Source organism: Dendrobates tinctorius, unplaced genomic scaffold (assembly GCF_039654945.1).
Source record: "Dendrobates tinctorius isolate UK_male_01 unplaced genomic scaffold, ASM3965494v1 ptg000070l, whole genome shotgun sequence".
In the NCBI taxonomy this organism is placed as follows: domain Eukaryota; kingdom Metazoa; phylum Chordata; class Amphibia; order Anura; family Dendrobatidae; genus Dendrobates; species Dendrobates tinctorius.
This window is the reverse complement of record NW_027361738.1, coordinates 70,458,690-70,480,073: the sequence shown is the minus strand read 5'-3', so window position 1 is coordinate 70,480,073 and position 21,384 is coordinate 70,458,690. Positions and strand designations below refer to the sequence as shown.

The window sequence follows — 21,384 nt, the reverse complement described above, 5'->3', positions numbered from 1 at the left end:
AAGGTGACTCTGCGGTCGGGGCGGTCCTACACTGTCTAGTATTAGTAACCTTATCATGTGTCAAAGTTGACGTCTGTGTGAAAAGGGCAGACATGGACCAGGTCCCAACCACAGGACACCAGTCAGGGGAAGCCTTTAAATACAATTTCCAGCTCAGGAGAGGGAGGCCACACCCCAGCTTGCACAGAATGCAAAAATACAAAGAAAAAACACAAAAATTGAGCTTGGTTTGAGTTGGTACACATGCAGCATATAAATGCATGTTGACATGGCCAAAAAGCATACAAAACCTACAAAAGACAAAATGAAAAAAACCCTGCTGTAATTATATAAGTAAAATGCAAAAGTGCATTTAAATCATACAGAGTTCTTAGTAATGCTGTATTTGATAAAACAGCATAAAAGCCATCCCACCATCGACAAGGTGACTCTGTGGTCGGGGCGGTCCTACACTGTCTAATATTAAAAACCTTATCATGTGTCAAAGTTGACGTCTGTGTGAATAAGGGCAGACAAGGACCGGGTCCCAACCACTTGACACCAAGGGAGAGATGGCAGTGTGAGACATGTATTGACTGACCGTCTGGTCTACTGATCTACATGTCTCACACTGGTAACTCCACCTTTCATTTATAATATGCTCTGGAGGCAGATTCTTATGGAGATCTATGTCTATGTCCGACCCATAGATCTTAAGAGCTCATTTACATATTTAGAAAAGAGTAGATTTCTCTGGAATAAGACATCAGATCACGGATATCAAGGTCTCATTCTATTCAGCTTCCTATGACCTGCATGCCCATGTAAACGGCTTAGAAGGGTTAATCCTACTTACAGATGCCCTTTAAGTCCATTTTCCAGTATGTCTGTATATTTATAGGAGGTTTTTTTATTTACATCACTTTAATTTTCTGATATAGAGCTCAAATGTACTGTGTAGACTTCGAGCTACACGTGAGCACAAACCATTCTAGTGTATGAGTGCCTATGCTGATCTATCTCGTCACCACAAAAAGCTCCTTAAATGGCCCTAAACACCTGAACTTATAATGGAGCAATGGAAGAGGGCAGTCTGGTCTCATAAATCCCATTTTCTTATACACCACATGGACATCCTGGAGCATCACTTACCTGGGGAAGATATGGCACCAGGATACGCTATTGGTAGAATTCAAGGCAATGTGATGTTCTTCATGTTCTGCTGGAGAGCCTTAGCTTTTGGCATCAGATGGATATGAGGTGTATCTAAATGTTATACAAACCAAGGAACGCCTTCATGACTGTGGGATTCCTTAATGGCCGTGGTCTCTTTCAGCAGATGAAGCCTTTGCCACACTGAAAAGTTGTTCACGAATAGTGTGAGGGACATGACAAAGAGATCAAGGTGATGACTTGATTTCCCAGATACCAATCTGTTCAGTGTTCTGTGAGGTGCTGGAAAAACAAGTCTGATCTATGAAGGTTGCATCTCCCAACTTACAGGACACGAAGGGTCTGATACCAACATCTTGGTGACAGACACCACAGAACACATTGGAGGTCTTGTGGGGTCCATGCCTTTATCAGGCACTTGGCTTATGCACATTAGGCAGCGTGTGTCCATATTTTGGCCGTTGTGTATGTGATGATCTATCCAGGTGTCAGTTTATCAGGTATAAGGTAATAAATGGAGTTATAGGGTAGGAAGTAGTGTCCAAAATATCTGACCTATTTGATCCCTATTTATGTACAATCTCTGACCAGTAGGTTTTCTCACGACCTTGTTTTCAGATGCAAAGGAAAATGGCAGGGGACAAGATGTCACCTCAGATCTCCAGAAATATCTTCTCACAAGTCAGAAGCTGATACTACTGGTAAGAATAAATGCACAAAGGCTCATAGGAGCTGATGTTGGCTACGCCGCCCAGATTTAGCTGCTATTTGTAATGTCTTTGGAGGGTGGATATAATAAAGGGAGCCCCACTGAAAATACCATGAGGGGACCCCCGTATGGTGCTGGATTTTTATCATTCTTGGTGGTTGTTTCCCCTTACACGTATTTTAGTGACCTGTGGGCCAGTGCACAAACTGTTTGTTTGCTCCGTTCCAGGAGAATGGAGACCTACACAAGTATTTGCCACCTAGTAGTAAAAGGGATGGCACCATGGGCTCATAACAGCCAGATGTATACACCAAACATACAGGTTATACAATTTGTTATGATACCAATTTAATACAATCTTGTGCCAGCCAGTAAAGAAATGTATATACATATATATTCAACCTTTAGTGTTTTAAACAAATGGTCCAGGTTTGGGGTTCAAGTCTATCATCACTCTATGTGACAGCAGGCTAGTGAATCCTTACAGCATGCATAGTGCGCACTGTCATGATTCTCCAGGAACGGGCAAGTGCATGATCGCAAGTACGGTATGCAATTTACATACATACGGTCACTTGCCAACTAGAAATGCTCAGCCTCGCTCAATATTAGTGAATTGAGCGAGGTAGGACATGTCTAGTCAGGATGTAGCCCGGAAGTATGCAAGTCCCATACTTGGAGCCACATAACGTCCTGGCACCAGAAGAATCCTGACAGCGTGCAATGTGAGGATTCACAAGACTACAGTCCCATAGAGTGTTTGCAGACTTGAACACCAATATAAAACAAAACCATACGGAACACAAACATAAAGACCCCAGAAAAGTCATGCACTATGTAGTGCTGACTGAAAGGGATCATGGGTGGACACTCCTGCATAGCATATTACACCGAAAAAAACGGAGTACACGTCCAATGTAAATAGAAATACAATTTATTTACCAGATCAAAAATTAATTATGACATAACAATGTATAAAATACACGAATAAAGGATCCGGTAATAGAAGCTGCTTTTGTCCTGAACAAAATATATATATATATAAAGTGCTTAGTGCATGCAATAATGATGGGCCAATTATTAAGAACTCTAAAGTTAGAGGAGGTCACAAACAGGTGCGCAATCTGAATGAAAAGACCCCATAATCAAGCGCAATTGTGCTTACCCATCTTCAATCAAACAGGACAAATGCAGCGCCGCCCCCGACGCGCGTTTCGCCTCTTTCTCAAGGTGCGGTGATGTTTTGTGTTGTGGATCAGGGTTAAATACTCTGTCAGCAGGTGCTCATTAACGGCGCATGTATCCGGTCCCGCGTCCTGGAAAATATTACATAGCTAGGCCCGATTAATTGATATATATTGGTATATAAGATATGCACAGTATTTTTGATATCATATACACAGTTTTATAATATGTAACTATCTACACTTCTCCCCTTCTCATCCGGGTTTGTCCGCTGGTTCTGTGCTCTAGTGCGCATGTCTGCGGTCTGTGTCTTTTGGAGCATTGCCGGTGGCGCTTTGTTATGATGTTTGTGTGCCAGTGACGTCAATGCGACGTCTCCTGACATGCGGCACCATGTTGGTCGCCGTTGGTGATGCAATTTTCAGGACGCAGGACTGGATACATGCACCTTTAATGAGCACCTGCTGACAGGGTATTTAACCCTGATCCAGCACACAAAACATCACCGCACTTTGAGAAAGAGGCGAAACGCGCGTCGGGGGCGGCGCTGCATTTGTCCTGTTTGATTGAAGATGGGTAAGCACAATTGCGCTTGATTATGGGGTCTTTTCATTCAGATTGCGCACCTGTTTGTGATCTCCTCTAACTTTAGAGTTCTTAATAATTGGCCCATCATTATTGCATGCACTAAGCACTTTATATATATATTTTGTTCTGGACAAAAGCAGCTTCTATTACCGGATCCTTTATTCGTGTATTTTATACATTGTTATGTCATAATTAATTTTTGATGTGGTAAATAAATTGTATTTCTATTTACATTGGACGTGTACTCCGTTTTTTTCGGTGTAATAGACTTGAACACCAAGCCTGGACAACCGCTTTAACGTGGGATTCTGTTGGTTAAAGGAGTTATGCCATGAAGAAAAGTACAGTATATTTTAATCAACAGATCTTGGAATAAAAATAAACTCCACAATAGGATATGTTGAAAAAAAAAATGTTTCTGTGCTGAGATAATGTTATAATTGTGCCTCTGCTGTGTGTTTTATCCCTAATATTACTATTATCTAATATTTTGGTAATCCATAATATTAATATTAAATCTGTAGAATTTTTGCATTTAATTCAGTTAAACACAAAAAAAGTATAAAAAATGCATGAAAAAGTCAGAAAAAATGTGCATAATGTATGGAATGTTTTTTTCCTGACACTTTACATTTTTCATACTGCAAAAAAAAGCACTGTGTGAATATATAGGATCCTGCAACTTCATTAGCCAGCACTAAATCCCATAGACTGCCAATGCGTTGCCTCCTCTTTATTGAATTTTGGGGACAGCAATTGATTGGAATCAGGAAACTTACCCTACTGTACTCCAGTTTGCTACATATGGAGGATAAAGAGAGGTGAGACTTGCCACAGTCAAGCATTAATGACATAGTCTATGGATATACCACATATGTTTTTGATGGAATTAACCTTTCTGGACACATGGATGTTACTAATCCTGTACTCTACTGGATAATGATTCAATACGGTGATGAAATTGAGTACTCCTCCAGTTTTAGGCCCTAATATCAATTAAAAAATTGGGAACACAACAATTGGGTATTTGCTTTGACATCACCAAATATGTATGCTGCCTGCCAAGTTAATTTTTCTACTTAAAGGGGTATTCCTATCTCCAAGATCCTATGCCAAAATGTAGTAGGTGTAACAATATTAGGAAGTACCTCCAATTAGAAATTTAGTATAGTTCTTCAGATTAGCTAGGTCAGTAAGGCTACTTTCACACATCAGGTTTTCGGCGTCAGGCGCGATCCGGCGTCGTGCCGGAACGCCGGATCCGGCAAATGTTTTGTAAAACCTGATGTGCCGGATCCGTTTTTCTGCCGGACCCGTCTTGTTCTTGACAGACAAAACCGGATCCGTCTCATCCGGTTCATCCGTTTTTCTATCCGTTTTTCGACGGATTACGCCGGATCCGGTTTTTAAAATTGACCCTTGTGGCCTTCCGAACGGGATTGGCTACTGGAAAACTATATATAGCGTGTTCCTACAGCCCTTCTTTGACAGGTTGTAGAGGAGAAAGTGCAGGTTGGAGAGAAGAGCAAGTTACTGGTGAAGATGGATGTTGTGATTGGAAATATTTTGAAGAATTTGGCGGATTTTATAGCGGAGGCGAATCGTTTGAGGGTGATTGTTCTGGAGAAGGAGAGAGCGAGACAGCAGCGCATCAGGCATCGTAGACGACGTTTGTGGATCCACCCCATCACAGCCAAGAGAATGACGCGTGGGGTCTATTCTACACTCTGCATGGACCTTCGACGAAACCCGGATAAATTTTTTGGATATGTTAGGATGAAAATGGAGAATTTTGATTACTTGGTGGAGCGCATTGCACACCTCATAAGAAAAGCGGACACCTATTGCCGCTTCTCTGTTTCACCCGCAGAGCGTCTGATGGTGACTTTAAGGTAAGCCACATTTATTGGATATGCTCGCATCAGAGCACACTTTCACTGCAATCTTGTTGGTGGTAGTTTGTATCTCCAAGTGTTATAGCTCAGTTTTGGTATGTAATGCTGTGATTTAAAACTAATTTATTGTTTTTTAATTCCCCACAGATTTCTTGCAACTGGAGAATCCCTTTCGTCACTGCATTTCCAGTACAGACTCGGGATTTCCACCATATCTGGAATAGTGAAGTACACATGCCGTGCACTGTGGGACTCCTTAGCTGAAGAGTTTTTACCAGAGCCCACAACAGAGAGGTGGATTGAAATTGCTGACAAGTTTCAACAGATTTGTCAGTTTCCCAACTGCTTGGGCGCTGTGGACGGGAAACATATCCGCATTGTAAAGCCAGCCGGATCGGAATCGGAATATTTCAATTACAAGAAATATTTTTCAATTGTCCTCATGGCCATCGCTGACGCGGAATACAAATTTATTGCTGTTGATATTGGGGCCTATGGCCGCTCCAATGACTCTCAAGTTTTCAAACTGTCTGCCATGGGGCGTAAACTGTATGGAAACACCTTCCAGTTCCCACCACCTTGACCGCTGCCGCAAACATCTGGTCCACCTATGCCATTTGTCTGTGTAGGGGATGAAGCCTTCCAGCTGTCAGAACACCTTTTGAAACCGTACTCTAGCAGAGGATTGACAAGACCAAAACGCATTTTTAATTACCGCCTCACAAGAGCAAGAAGAATGGTTGAATGTACCTTTGGTATTCTGACAGCCAAATGGCGGGTCCTATTGAATGCGATCAACCTCAAGACAGAAACTGTTGACGAGGTGATCAAAGCTTGCGTGGTACTCCACAATTTTGTTATCTGCAAGGAACCCATTTCCATTGAGGACACCTCTGAAGAAACCACCTTGCAAGATTACCATGACATTACCACTAGAAGTTCTGTGACGGTTTCAGTAATGAGGGACAATTTTGCACTATACTTTATGTCACCTCAAGGCAGAGTACACTGGCATGATGACAGAGTGTGAAAGATTTGTGCCCTAACCAAACTTGTGTACCTTCTGTACCAACAGTATATACATTTGCCAACCAAAGTTGGCTATCTTGTCATGGTCTCTATTTTTAGCTTTAGGCCACAGGTGTGTACCTGGTTGTGTTTTATGCAAAGTATTTCACCTTTAAACAAAAGTTGTGTACATTGTTAGGAAATCACCAACAATAAACACAACTTTTTAGGTGAAATACTTTGCTTCAAACACAACCAGGAACACAACTGTGGCAAAAAGCTAAAATTTACCCACAGTTATATACCTGGTTTTGAATACCTTTTTACCTTTTAAATACCCTGTATTTAAGCTTTTTTTAAACATATTTCGCCGCAGAAAGAAATGACAGACAACCAGTGTAAACAATAATTTAACTTTTATTTAAAATATTTTTTTTTTGTAAACTGTTTTTAAAGTTAAAAAAACTTTTTTAATAAAGGTTTGAAAAAAAACTGGGCATTTTTATTACAAAACACACATTACAAATCTGTGTAGTGTGGGGTGGAAATACTGCTGGAGGGGCTGCGGGACACTTCGACACTGGGAGTGTGGAGAGAGGATTGGGATCGTGGTGGGGAAGGAACAGTTAGAGGTGATGGTGTGGAAAAAGCTACAGAATGGGTGGACATGTGGGAGGCAGAAGAGGTGGTGGGTGGTGGAGAGGAGGGTTGGGCAGGGACTGTAGGAGCAGATGATGTTGATGGAAAGTTGTATGGGGAAGGAGTTTGGTACGGGGAAGGAGTTTGGTACGGGGAAGGAGTTTGGTACGGGGCAGGTTGCTGGAAGTGGGGAGATGTCTGGTACTGGGGAGGTTGCTGGTACTGGGGAGGTTGCTGGTACTGGCCAGGTTGCTGGTATGTAATAGGAGGGGGAGGATGGAAAGTGGCTGGAGGGGGTGCAGATGTAATAGGAGGGGGAGGATGGAAAGTGGCTGGAGGGGGTGCAGATGTAATAGGAGGGGGAGGATGGAAAGTGGCTGGAGGGGGTGCAGGTGGAGGAACTACAGTGGTGGGAGGTGGAGGTTGGGAGGTAACCTGCTGTAGAGCACCGTGGCACGAATGCATTACATGCATCTGCTGGGTAGGAGATAGTGTTGCCATGCGCTCCACAACAGACCTGAAAAAGGTGTGGTTTGGCGAAGATCTTGCTCCTGAATGCATGGTTTGCAGAAGTGTCTTCACCTCCAGAATGCTGGAGTTGATCTGCTGAAAGCCTGCGGAGATTTTCTCTGACAAGACTTTTAGACAGTTCTGGAAAGATGCATTCAGATGCAAGAACTCTGGCGCATAACTCTTTTCCTGACCCCTCTGCCGCTGCCGCCCAGTACCCGCAGGTGTACTAGAGGTGGCAGGGGCAGAAGGGTGGGGTAAAGGGAAAGCGATCTCCTCACCAGCAGCTTCATGTAATGTAGGCGGCCACGATGCTCCTGTGCTGGTGGATGGGACAGATGGGTCGAATGTGTGGGAAGGCTGGGAAGGTGCAGATGTACCGGGGCGGTCGAAGTGTCCCTCGGTGCCGGTCTCCTCAGGGATCGCCTCAGAAGGGTCCAATCGTGCAGGCTCCCGAGTGCTGCTCACCGTGCTGTGGAATAAAGAGAAAAAAAAACAATTAAAATAGTGACATGGTATGGCCCTGGCTGAAAAAAAAACGTTACATCTAAACATTTTTTTGTCACATGTGGTGTGTAATATTTACCTTCTGGTGAGCATTGTCTCCCGGAGGAACGACAGGGCTCGTGCGTACTTGTACTTGCTCCTGCGTCCTCCAGATCCACTCGGGGCCCGCATCTCTTTATTGAACTCCTTCTTGAAACGATCCCACACAGACCGCCACCGCTTCACAATTCTCTCCCCTGAAACGAGAAAGGACAAAGTGGTTAGTATACAACATCAGTGTTTCCCAAACTCCAGTCCTCATGGTCCCCAGGGGTCATGTTTTCAGGATTTCCAAAGTAAATAGAAATCCTGAACACATGATCCGTGGGGACCACGAGGACTGGAGTTCGGGAAACACTGGTTTAAATCAAGCAACCGGTACTGTATATACTTACGCTCTTAAATCTGGGCCCGAGCTTTGAGGTCCTCCCAGCGGTCCACAAGGAGCGAACAGATTTCCTCCCAGAGTCGTCGGGTAACGATAAGGTCAGCGTGGCGGCGGTCAGCCATATTCCAGAGCGGCTCCCTTTCTCTGACGAGATCGATGAGGCAGTCCACATCAATCCCTCCATCCTCACCGTCAGAGTCGGGAGCACGCTGTGAAGGCTGTTAAAGAAAAAGACAAAAATAACATAATTAGCCTCCACAAAAGAAATGAAATAAAAAGTGCAAAAAAAACAAAGCAAAAATATTTATACTTACACGCTGGTGACCGCCGCGTTGCTGTCGCCGACGACCCCGGGAGGCACTGCGAGGACCTCTTGGCCGAGCACCAGATTGGGAAGACTAGAGAAGAAAACAAAAAATGTTATGTCTTTGGATGTAGGCATTTGTTTGCTGTGTGTGGTCTGCAGAACATTGTTTTCTATGTGTTGTGTGTAGTGTGATGTTGTGTTTCTGCGTTTGATGCAAAAAACTTACCAATTGTGAGCCCACTCCAAGTGTCTGTCCACCCCTTCCTTCTTCTTCTGGGAGCTCCTCTTCATCTTGTGATTCCTGTTTTGAAATAAAAGGCAATGAATAGACATATATTACAGAGATGATGGATTTTGGAAATAAAAACTTACCGTCAAACGCTGACGATGCGAGGGAGGGCTCCCAGAAGAAGATGTGCTGCCTTCCTCATGGCCAGACTCCATGGCTGTGGGTGGTGTTCCTGCTGCTGCCATTGCTGCTGCTGCTGCTGCATCTATTGGGCGGCTGTTGAATAAAGAGAAACAAAGGGCCAATGAATATCTTGATATTCCATAGCCCTAGTTTGGAGGAATGGGGGATTTGATAATTACCGTCTCTCATCTGCTGCTGGACTCCCCTCCCGTTGTTCAGCATGCTGCTCCATTTGGGGTGGTGCTGATGGTGCTGCTGCATCTGTCTGCTGCCTTCTCCTGCTCCTGGTTCTTGGCTTGGGTGGCATGTTGGGTGTGGCTGAGGGTCCCACTGTCTTGCTTTTATATATGTCTTGTGGGCAGAGCTACTGAGCATGCTCAGACCAAAAAAAACGGACCCGGCCACCGGATCCGGCTGTCGCCGGATCAGGCGCATTGCGGCGCTCATAGGCTTTCATTGTATGAAAAAGCTGGACACGCCGGATCCGGCGTGTCCGGCTTTTTCGCCGGAGACAAAAAACGTTACAGTAGCCGTTTTTTCCAGACGCCGGATCGCGTCACATTGCCGGATCCGGCGAAAATCGGATGAAACGCATGGCCATCCGGCTCGATCCGGCTCTAATGCAAGTCAATGGGGGGGAAACCGGATCCGGCATTGCATTTCGCCGGATCCGGTTTTTGTCAAAAGCGCCGGATCGCGCCTGACGGCGAAAACCTGATGTGTGAAAGAGGCCTTACCCCATGGGCAGGGCATTGCGCTGGCTTAGGTATCCATGGTTATTACCACTCATATAGTTACAGTTAGTTAGACAGCTTTTAGTGGTCGTAACCATGGATACCTAAGCTATTGCAATGCCCTGCACATGGGGTAAGCATCTACATATAGGGATAGGATTTGGGAATACCCTTTTAATTTTAAGAGTATTTTTCTCTTGTGTGATAAGCCAAAAAGACACTGAGGCATGGCTATAGACATACCTAACACGAGACGTACCGTGCTTATAGGTGCGGTATCCTCATATGGTGTAGTTTGTGCTCCTGGTGGCCTTACTTTGTGTCATGGTGGCCAAGCTTTCTGTCACAATGAGTTTCCCCCTCTCCACAATTATACAAACACAAAGTCGCCTAATTTGTATAAAAAATAAATAAAATTAAAAAATTATAATAGTGACAGTAGGAAATAGTTTGCTGCGACGCCTGGTGCATCTCGGCCAGTTGGAGATGGGCTCCTGGACACAGGGCTGATGATGGATCCCAAATCTGCAGACCTCAGAGAGGGGAATGTGCAGAATAAGGATACGGTGGTGGTGGTGGCTGTTTGTGCAGCTAATCCCCAATCATGAAGAAGCAGTCTCTTTACTAATAACAATGCGGTAAATGACTATATACAAACAGTAGGTAATTGGTGATCAAGATTACACCCGCAGCTAAAAATTGACCCAAGCATACAGTCAGGCAGATCTCTGTGGGATATTTGTCTTATCAACTCCATTCACTCGTTCTCAACTGCCCCTTTAGTATTTCTCAGTCGGTACTCCTTACTTAGGTCTAAGTTTTGCTTCTCTTCTGAAGTGACTTTTCCTTTAAGACATGCAATAGATATCCTAATATGAAGGAGTATCAAGAGGGAGGGAGGTCCCTTCCTCTTGGCTCCTCTCTCTCTCTCTCTCTCTCTCTCTCAGGACTGAACTTTTTTTTTTTTACAATCTACTCCCACCACCATGTGACTCTAAGGGTCCCGTTACACATAGCGACGCTCCAGCGATCCCGACAATGATATGACCTGGTAAAGATCGCTGGTGCGTCGCTACATGGTCGTTAGTAAGCTGTCAAACAGGCAGATCTACTCAACGACGCAGCAACGGTCCAGCGATCCATATAACGACCTCGGCGGTCGTTGGGACCTTGTCACACAGCAGCTATTCTGACGACTCAGACCTCAATAGGCGTGCTTCAGCGTTGCCTTTTCCACGCCCCTCTGCTCCAATTGGTGGCCACTACTGCGCTATCACTACGCGGTTTGCTTCAGCAACTCAGACAGGGAAATCCATGAATAATAACGCACTAGCGACCCAGTGTCAATGACTGGGGATCCACGAATAATAACGCACTAGCGACCCAGTGTCAGTGACTGGAGATCCACGAATAATAACGCACTAGCGACCCCGTGTCAGTGACTGGGGATCCACGAATAATAACGCACTAGCGACCCAGTGTCAGTGACTGGAGATCCACGAATAATAACGCACTAGCGACCCAGTGTCAGTGACTGGGGATCCACGAATAATAACGCACTAGCGACCCAGTGTCAGTGACTGGAGATCCACGAATAATAACGCACTAGCGACCCCGTGTCAGTGACTGGGGATCCACGAATAATAACGCACTAGCGACCCAGTGTCAGTGACTGGGGATCCACGAATAATAACGCACTAGCGACCCAGTGTCAGTGACTGGAGATCCACGAATAATAACGCACTAGCGACCCCGTGTCAGTGACTGGGGATCCACGAATAATAACGCACTAGCGACCCAGTGTCAGTGACTGGGGATCCACGAATAATAACGCACTAGCGACCCAGTGTCAGTGACTGGAGATCCACGAATAATAACGCACTAGCGACCCCGTGTCAGTGACTGGGGATCCACGAATAATAACGCACTAGCGACCCAGTGTCAGTGACTGGAGATCCACGAATAATAACGCACTAGCGACCCCTTGTCAGTGACTGGGGATCCACGAATAATAACGCACTAGCGACCCCGTGTCAGTGACTGGGGATCCACGAATAATAACGCACTAGCGACCCAGTGTCAGTGACTGGAGATCCACGAATAATAACGCACTAGCGACCCAGTGTCAGTGACTGGAGATCCACGAATAATAACGCACTAGCGACCCCGTGTCAGTGACTGGAGATCCACGAATAATAACGCACTAGCGACCCAGTGTCAGTGACTGGGGATCCACGAATAATAACGCACTAGCGACCCCGTGTCAGTGACTGGAGATCCACGAATAATAACGCACTAGCGACCCAGTGTCAGTGACTGGGGATCCACGAATAATAACGCACTAGCGACCCAGTGTCAGTGACTGGAGATCCACGAATAATAACGCACTAGCGACCCCGTGTCAGTGACTGGGGATCCACGAATAATAACGCACTAGCGACCCAGTGTCAGTGACTGGGGATCCACGAATAATAACGCACTAGCGACCCAGTGTCAGTGACTGGAGATCCACGAATAATAACGCACTAGCGACCCCGTGTCAGTGACTGGGGATCCACGAATAATAACGCACTAGCGACCCAGTGTCAGTGACTGGAGATCCACGAATAATAACGCACTAGCGACCCCGTGTCAGTGACTGGAGATCCACGAATAATAACGCACTAGCGACCCCGTGTCAGTGACTGGAGATCCACGAATAATAACGCACTAGCGACCCAGTGTCAGTGACTGGAGATCCACGAATAATAACGCACTAGCGACCCCGTGTCAGTGACTGGAGATCCACGAATAATAACGCACTAGCGACCCAGTGTCAGTGACTGGGGATCCACGAATAATAACGCACTAGCGACCCAGTGTCAGTGACTGGAGATCCACGAATAATAACGCACTAGCGACCCCGTGTCAGTGACTGGGGATCCACGAATAATAACGCACTAGCGACCCAGTGTCAGTGACTGGGGATCCACGAATAATAACGCACTAGCGACCCAGTGTCAGTGACTGGAGATCCACGAATAATAACGCACTAGCGACCCCGTGTCAGTGACTGGGGATCCACGAATAATAACGCACTAGCGACCCAGTGTCAGTGACTGGAGATCCACGAATAATAACGCACTAGCGACCCCGTGTCAGTGACTGGGGATCCACGAATAATAACGCACTAGCGACCCAGTGTCAGTGACTGGAGATCCACGAATAATAACGCACTAGCGACCCTGTGTTAGTGACTGGGTATCCACGAATAATAACACACAAGCGACTCAGACAGGGACGCTTAAGGAAAACCATATAATACAATCCACAGCGCTCAGAAGCAAAGGATGGAAGCGCTACTACGTTGTCTTATTTTATGACGAGGTCGTCCAATCAGAGAATGATAGCGCACTAGTGGCCACCAATCGGAGCTGAGGGGGCGTTGAAAAGACAAAGCAAAATCACGCCTGTGTCCCTGAGTTCTGAATCGCCAACGAGGTCGCCCGTCTTTGTTATGACATCAAACACAGCGATGCATGCTGGCCAGCGGGACACCAATGATCAAAAAATGGCCCAGGACATTCGAGCACGATCAGCGATATCGCAGCAGGGGGGGCCGGTCGCCGCTATGTGTCACACGTAGCGAGATCGCTGGTGAGGTCGCTGTTGCATCACAAAACCTGTGACGTTTCAGCGATCTCGCTAACGATGTCGTTATGTGTGAAGTACCCTTTACAGCTGCAGTCATTGACTGACTGCCAGGAGATCTTGTTCCAGCTCTCTCCAGATACTTCTGTATAACAAGCAGAGCTGAGTCATGTAAACCAGCCCCTGAGAGAGAAGTTTAACCCTTAAAGTTCTGCCTATCAGCAAGTCTCACAATATGTTACAGCATACAATTTACACAGATTTCACACTATTTTTACAGGACACACTACACATCCAGTATCCAACACTGGACACTTTGTGCGATAACACATAGACAGGAGGGAAAGGGAAGAGCAAAGTTTAGTGACTGGCCAAAATCAGTTCTCCTCTATCTCCTAAATGGCTGGCAGTTGTAGTAGGGTTTAACCCTCTGTCTCTGAGCAGCACTCTAACATGTGCTTGTATAGTAGTGAAATACTATACTGTAAACAAAAAAAAATATCCTAGCAACATGTCATCACATTATAAGATGGAAATACCTCTTTAAAGAGGTTTTCCAGCTACTAGAATATTATTAATCATTTTTGCAGTTGGGTATCATTGCACATATTGCAACAGTTTGCTTTTACAGGCTCTTTGCACATCTAGTCTTTGGACACATATCAGCTGAGAGGAGCTCAGAAAAAGACAGATAAAGAGTTACAAACCCTCTATCAGTTTGTCATAGAGTTCTGATGGATAATTTTTAGTGCAGCCATTTATGTGCAATAAAGAGACTGTAGAAGGCAAATGGTGCAAAATGTTTAATGAAACCCTCTTGTAAATTTGATTTTTATCCCCCCAGAAAATGTTCTGAAAGTGGAACAACCAACCCCTTTAATGGCATCAATAATTTTTGTTGATATTGATAGATACTAAAATTTATCCATCTGCCTTCTTTCCATACAGGTCTGTGGATTGGTGTTAGCCTTGGATTTACGTTTCTACTGATAGACATTATCATTGTCTACATATGTTACTTCTCTAAAAGGTAAGAACATTTTCTCAGTTTTACCGGGTTATATGGCAGGAGACGTGTCATACTTGTTGAGCTAAAAAGGAAAGATGGAAAATTGTGGCATGGTCTATTGTATGCCGTATTAGGGAGGTATAAAGTATGGAATATATACTCAACATTGAAATGGCAACACCTAAAAGGAAATGTCATGGAATGATGGAAATCACAGGATGGATAGACAAGTTACTGATCTGCAAATTATGAAAAAATGGAAATAACATTTTCAGAAAATCTTGACTTACTCTGTACTGAGAATGAGCGAGCATCACATGCAGACATTCACGCTCTTACAGTCTTGGCGGCTACCAATGAGGATATTAATGGTCACCTGAAAAATTTTCTTCCACGCTTAATGCACTTGGGCAAATCATCAAGATCCACTGTTGACAGCTCCTTTTGTAATTGCCGACCAATGACATCCCAGATGTGCTCAATGGGAGACAAGTCTGGAGACGCTGCAGGCCATGGTACCACGTTTAGGCCATGGAGGCTACTCACAGTAGTGCAAGAAACATGTGACCTGGTGTTTTGATGAAAAACGGCTTCTGGAATACTTTGGAGAAATAGCCGTACCACTGGTTCCACCACCAAACCAATGAAACACCGAGCTGTTAATGCACCTGTAATGAAGTCAAAGGGATCCAACTACTCTATACTATGTTTCCCCACACCGGGAGAAGGATTTCCATAGATAGGCTAGAGAACCTTAATTTTTTTTTATCTATCAAATGAGTAGGTGGTGCTAGCCCACAGGTTGTGACTACATAAGAAAATAAAAAATGTAGCCACTGTACACATGGCCAATAAAAAGCTTTTGCATTTTTTCATTTAAGAAGTTGCTTGGAGTGCTGCCTACATTTTTGCATTAGGGCTTATTCACACTTTAATATTTGGTCAGCATTTTTTCCTAAAGGAAAAACAAAACAAATGGCACAGTCTGTGTTGCTGTGGGGATCCGCCCGCTCAGGAAACAAACATAAAAAACTTTCCACTTTACTTATTCTCCAACACAGCTCTATAGCTCCCATTTCCAGGCACACAGTGAGCCAGAAGGCGGTGTATTTATCCTCTGGACTCCACCCTGGGTTGGAGATATGGTGAACAGCCTCCCACCCACTCTTCAGCTGTTCACTAAACTTAGCCCTAAACATGGTCGATTAACCCCTCTCAGCACTTAGTGTGCTGGAGCATTTTTCTGTGTGCATATCACTGAAACTAATAACCTCAGTGATACATATCTCCACACTAGTACTTTGCCAGTGACTTTGTCACAATAGGTAAGCAAGGAAATATTCCAATAAACTAGAATAAATCTCCTCTATCTATTACATTGACATTCAGGGTACATTAATTTACAATAAGTGGTATAAAAGTTTGGAGAAGAAATACAAATAATCTGGAACTAGAAACATGGAAACAAAAAAGAATTTATCCTTGAAGAGCTCAGCGTGTCTTTGCCTCCATGGATGCTTTTACTTCAAACACAAAATGTTCTTTATGAGAACATATAAAAATCAATAGTCTACAACATTCCTTCTTAGCCCAAATGTGCCCCTTAATATATGGCACAAGGGTTACAGCTCAGAATTGCTTTCACAAGCGCAAACAAATAAAAGCACCCACCATGTTATAAAACTGCTAAACACTATGAAACTAGCAAATTTCATGTCCAGGAACCATAAGTGGTCCTTCATCTGGACCTCATGAGGCTCCCAAACTTCCTGTGGTGACAAGTTCAGGTAGATTATTAAGGGAATCTGAGAAGCAGATGAATTGAATGTAAACTGTAGTATTTTTTTCAATGAACTCTCTGTTTGTTGGACCTTGATGAAGAATCCAAAAAATGCCTGGTTGCCCTTTGTGGATCTTTATGCTCTGGTAGAGACCAATATGGCCACTTTGGTTCATATTGCTTTTGTGCTAGCACTTTTGGGCCATAGATGAATGCCAGATATTGAAATACAGGACAAAAAAAATTTCAGAGGAGTGTTCAGTCATAAAAACATCTCTAAAACAGTTTAGAATGGTATAAAATAAAATACCTTGCCAGTCCCCCGGCGCTGTTTTTCTGATGTCTCCTGGTTCCCTGCCAGTCTCTATATCTCCGCCATGCTGATTTCAGGTTATGTAGCCACATGGCCACTACTGCCAGCGACTGATCTTCTGACTAGGTGACCCATGGAAAGCTGCTGGGAGTTATAGAGAAATCAGAGCCAAAGCAGTGGGGAATTAGTAATTCTTTCAGATTTTTTGTATTAGCTGTAGAACCTCTTTAAAGTGACACTGCACTTTAGGAAAACTTTTGACTTGTCATACAGATATGTTAGAAGAACTTGTGATCGGTGGGCTTCAGAATGCTGAGGTTCTCACTGAGTACCATGAGGTGCAGAAGTGCTCAGCCAAGCACTGTTCTCTTCCAACGCTAAAGATGGACTCTCATAATTTCAATTGAGTTCTGTTCCGGAAGACATTCACATTTCTGTTCCTTCATTTTAAAAATTATAAGTCTATCCACTCAAACCTAGCCATTGATCAAAAAATCTGACGATATTAAGGGGCTTTTCAAACACACTGCAGGTATCTTTATAAAGCAAATGGCAGGTACTCGTCTGATGTTCTATCTCATGGTGGTGATCCAGGATCTTTGACTTTCTCAAGAAGGGAGAAGGACGAATAAAAATATTTACGAATATAACAACGGAACGTTACCAGCTCTTAAAACAGTTATGTACAATGGGTGTAACCAAGGACACGGATACAGTCAAGGGCCTTTTACACATAGCGAGATCACTAGCGATATCGCTAAAGCGTCACCGATTTTTTGGGGACGCAACAGCGTAATCGCCAGCGATCTGGCTACATGTGACACGTACCTGTGACCGGCCCCCCCGCTGGATATCGCTGATCGCGCTCAAACGTCCTGGGCCATTTTTTCCTCGTTGGCGTCCTGATGGCGCCGACTAGCGATGCATGGACGCAGGCGGAAGTCATTATCATCGCTGCCGTGTGACAGGTAAGAGCATGCAAAACACAAGCCGCGGAGACACCATCACATGTTTCTCAACGCAAGCAATGACTAGCCAGGTCTTTCCCTGGGAAGGAACAACCACGGGAAGGGCAGTCTCCAATGAAGGAAACCACCTATGCCAAAACATGGTATCCACAGACAGCTGTTTCGGGGTATTGCCCTCATCAGTATGGAGTAGGAAACTGGCCAGTAGGAGCAGTGCCTAGTAGAAGACTGTGAAAAATGAGGATGAATGAACTCATGGAGATCAACATCCAACACTGCGGAGACACCATCACATGTTTCTCAACGCAGTGATTCTAGAGCAATGCCCCCATCCCTTATGGGAAATATGTAGACATTGCTCCTACTGGCCAGTTTCCTACTCCACACTGAAGAGGGGCAATACTCCGAAACAGCTGTCTGTGGATGGTTACCATGTTTTGGCATACAGTAGGTGGTTTCCTTCATTGGAGACTGCCCTTCCCGTGGTTGTTCCTTCCCGGGGAAAGACCTGGCTAGTCATTACTTGCGTTGAGAAACATGTGATGGTGTCTCCGCGGCTTGTGTTTTGCATATTTTTACATATTTCCCATAAGGGATGGGGGCATTGCTCTAGAATCACTGCGTTGAGAAACATGTGATGGTGTCTCCGCAGTGTTGGATGTTGATCTCCGTGAGTTCATTCATCCTCATTTTTGACAGGTAAGAGCGACCACCGAGCATCACTGGATCGTTGCTGCATCGCTGTGAGATCTGCCTGTTTGGCAGCTCACTAGCGACCATTTAGCGATGCACCAGCGACCCTGACCGGGTCGTATCGTTGTCGGGATCACTGGTGCATCGCTAAATGTAACGGGACCCTTAGACTTTGGAGGGATGAACTGGTTCAGCATCTGACATGTGCAGCATGAGACTAGCGTCACACCACCATATTGTCTCTCCTCCAAGAGAATTGGGCTGACTATGCTATGACTTTTTTTACCCCACCGTTCATTTACTTGCACGGCCGAGTGCAGTCTGAATATCAGATGAAAATCGAGTGTACTGGGATTTTTTTCCTTCAACTGACTCAGACATGTGCATGGCCGATAGAATAACATTGTTCCAAGTGCAATCCGATCTTCTGTTGGATTGCCGTCAGGCCAAAAATACGGCCATGTGCACGACCCATAATAGTGGCACTGTGCAGCACATTTATCAAATCATATGAGCAGGATTTGAAAACAGATGACAATGCTGTTGCAAGCTGACAGGTGTTCATTAAAGGGGATTTATTTCTGGTTTTAGAAAACAATTTATTCCTGGTTACAGTTTGTTTAAAAACAAACAAACAGTGTTTTACTCACTCTTCCCGGGTCCAGCGGTGAGTTTCTGCCGTAGCCCCTGGTGTCTGTTATTGTCTGCAGCGCTGATATCACATTGACGGAGCTGCAGTCTGTAACTGAGCTCAGAGCGGCGCTGCCTGACTCGACGACACAAGCCTCTGAGCTCAGTTATTGGATGCAGCATAGTTAGTGTGACAACAGCACTGCTGAGAAAAGCACAGGGAGCAGCAGCGTAGAACCAGCACTGGACCTGGAGATCGTTAATAAAGCACACTTTGGATATTTAAAACAAAATTCAGCCGGGTGAAAGGGGTTTTCCAAAACTGGAAAACCTCTTTAAGGCCAACAGGTTTAGTGTGAAGAGCTGGAATGAGCCTGAGACTATTCTTGGGGTAGTTGTCCAGCTAACTTACAAAACAAACTTGATTTTCCCCACATTGCTACTCCATCAGAGAGCAGCATGGTGTAGGGGCAGAGACCTTGATTCCAGGAATATATCACTTTCTAGGCTACTTTTGATAAAATCACTATTTTATCTGCTGCTGATTTACCAGTTCTCTGTGTTGTGAGTTCATTTTCCCCTTCTTTGCTGAGGCCCGAGGAATTCCCTCTTCTGGTAAAGAAAGGTAGTGAGCCTGATTGTCAAACACCTGAGGCTGATGATTGTGACTGGCTGAGTGGAGTTACGGACTGGATATAATGCTGCCGACGCCCTTCTGCCCTGCGGGTGATTTCTCTGTGGGATCCTTGGAGACCAGTCTGAATTCCTGCTCCTCCAAAGCTAAGTTTGCTGCTCGGCCTTTTGCTTTTGTGCTTTGACTTTGTTTTTGCTTTGTTTTTCTGGATTTCTGCCATTCCCTGCTGGGGTGTGCTGAATTCATTTAGCTCTGTCTTCTGAAAATACCTGAGTGCTAATTCAGTTTTTGAAGCCTAGCTGCTTCAGGGCCTTTTTCATATCAGCTGGTTGGCTTATGTTTTTGATAGGGTTTTGGCAGATTGCAGACAGCAGCCTTCCTGTCCTTTCCTATCTAGGTAGTTTTGGGGCCCCGTCTTTGCTCAGCCTATCTTTCTGTCTGAGTTAGTATTTTCATCTTGCTTCACCGCCATTATATGTTGGGGGCTGCCTATTGCTTTGGGGTCTGCTCTGGGGCAGTTTAGATTTCCCCTTTCCTTCTTTAGGCCTATGTATTTCTCCGGCTGTGATCGAGGGGTCTAGGGCATCGTAGGAACCCCCCACGGCTACTGCTAGTTGTGTTGATAGGTTCAGGGGTCTGCAATCTGATAGTTGCCAACTTCTCTGGTTTTCTGGACTTAGCTTGTATTTCTGTTTTCGCCTCCTACGGTGACTCATTCATAACAGAATCACCCGCCTTACCGCAGATTCTAGGGTACTCAATAGCAGGAAAGAATTGTAGTTTAAAAAAAAAAAAAAAGTGTGTATATTTTTTCCTCTATATCTCTGAGGCCGTAGGGGGAATTTTTTTTTCTCTCAATGGAGATAAAGCAATTGTCTGATCGTGTGGAGCAGCTCGCTGCGGAAGTGCAGGGAATTTCTGCCTACCTTGCTCATTCACATGCTGCTGAACCAAAGATTCCTACACCTGATGTATTTTTTGGGGATCGGTCTAAATTTTTGAATTTCAAAAATAATTGTAAATTATTTTTTGCCTTGAAGCCTAACTCGTCAGGGAGCTCCGCGCAGCAGGTTAAAATTGTCATCTCTTTGCTGCGTGGCGATCCCCAGGATTGGGCGTTTTCTTTGAAACCAGATGATCCTATTCTGACTAATGTGAATGCATTCTTTCAAGCTTTGGGGTTGTTGTATGACGAACCTAATGCCATTGATCAGGCTGAAAAGACCCTGCTGGCATTGAGCCAGGGTCGTGATTCTGCAGAATTGTACTGTCAAAAATTCCGAAAGTGGCCAGTACATACTACCTGGAATGATAATGCCTTGGCTGCTCTCTTTCAGAAGGGGTGGTCAGAAGCCGTAAAAGATACTATGGTGGGATTTCCTGTTCCCTCTGGTCTTGACGATTCTATGTCATTAGCCATTCAGGTTGATCGGCGTTTGCGCGAACGCAAAGCTGCACGAGAGGTGTTGCCACCTGTTGAAAAAAGGTCTGAACCTATGCAATGTGATAGAGTTTTTTCCAGAGAGCAGCGTCAGGAGTTCAGAAGGCGTAATAAGTTGTGTTTTTTCTGTGGATATGCCTTGCATATTATTTCTGTCTGTCCCAAACGAGAGAAACGCTTTGCACACACGTTTTCTGTTGGGGGTGTTCAACC

At 44.8% G+C, this 21,384-nt stretch overlaps 1 protein-coding gene across 2 annotated transcripts in view; it reads left to right on the top strand.

Annotated features, from left to right (window-relative positions):
* The window catches only part of MALRD1 (MAM and LDL receptor class A domain containing 1), a 586,417-nt gene that overhangs the window by 545,287 nt on the left and 19,746 nt on the right, over positions 1-21,384 (top strand). Inside the window, exons 38-39 of one of the 2 annotated variants that reach the window (XR_012233447.1) lie at positions 1,771-1,853; positions 14,652-14,696. Coding sequence is in view for 1 of the 2 variants with exons in the window: in XM_073581848.1 (XP_073437949.1) it covers positions 1,771-1,853; positions 14,652-14,733 (165 nt within the window). In the remaining variant the exon portion in view is untranslated. Of the gene's footprint in view, positions 1-1,770; positions 1,854-14,651; positions 14,734-21,384 lie in introns of those variants that run through there. The other variant, XM_073581848.1, reaches the window with a different exon arrangement.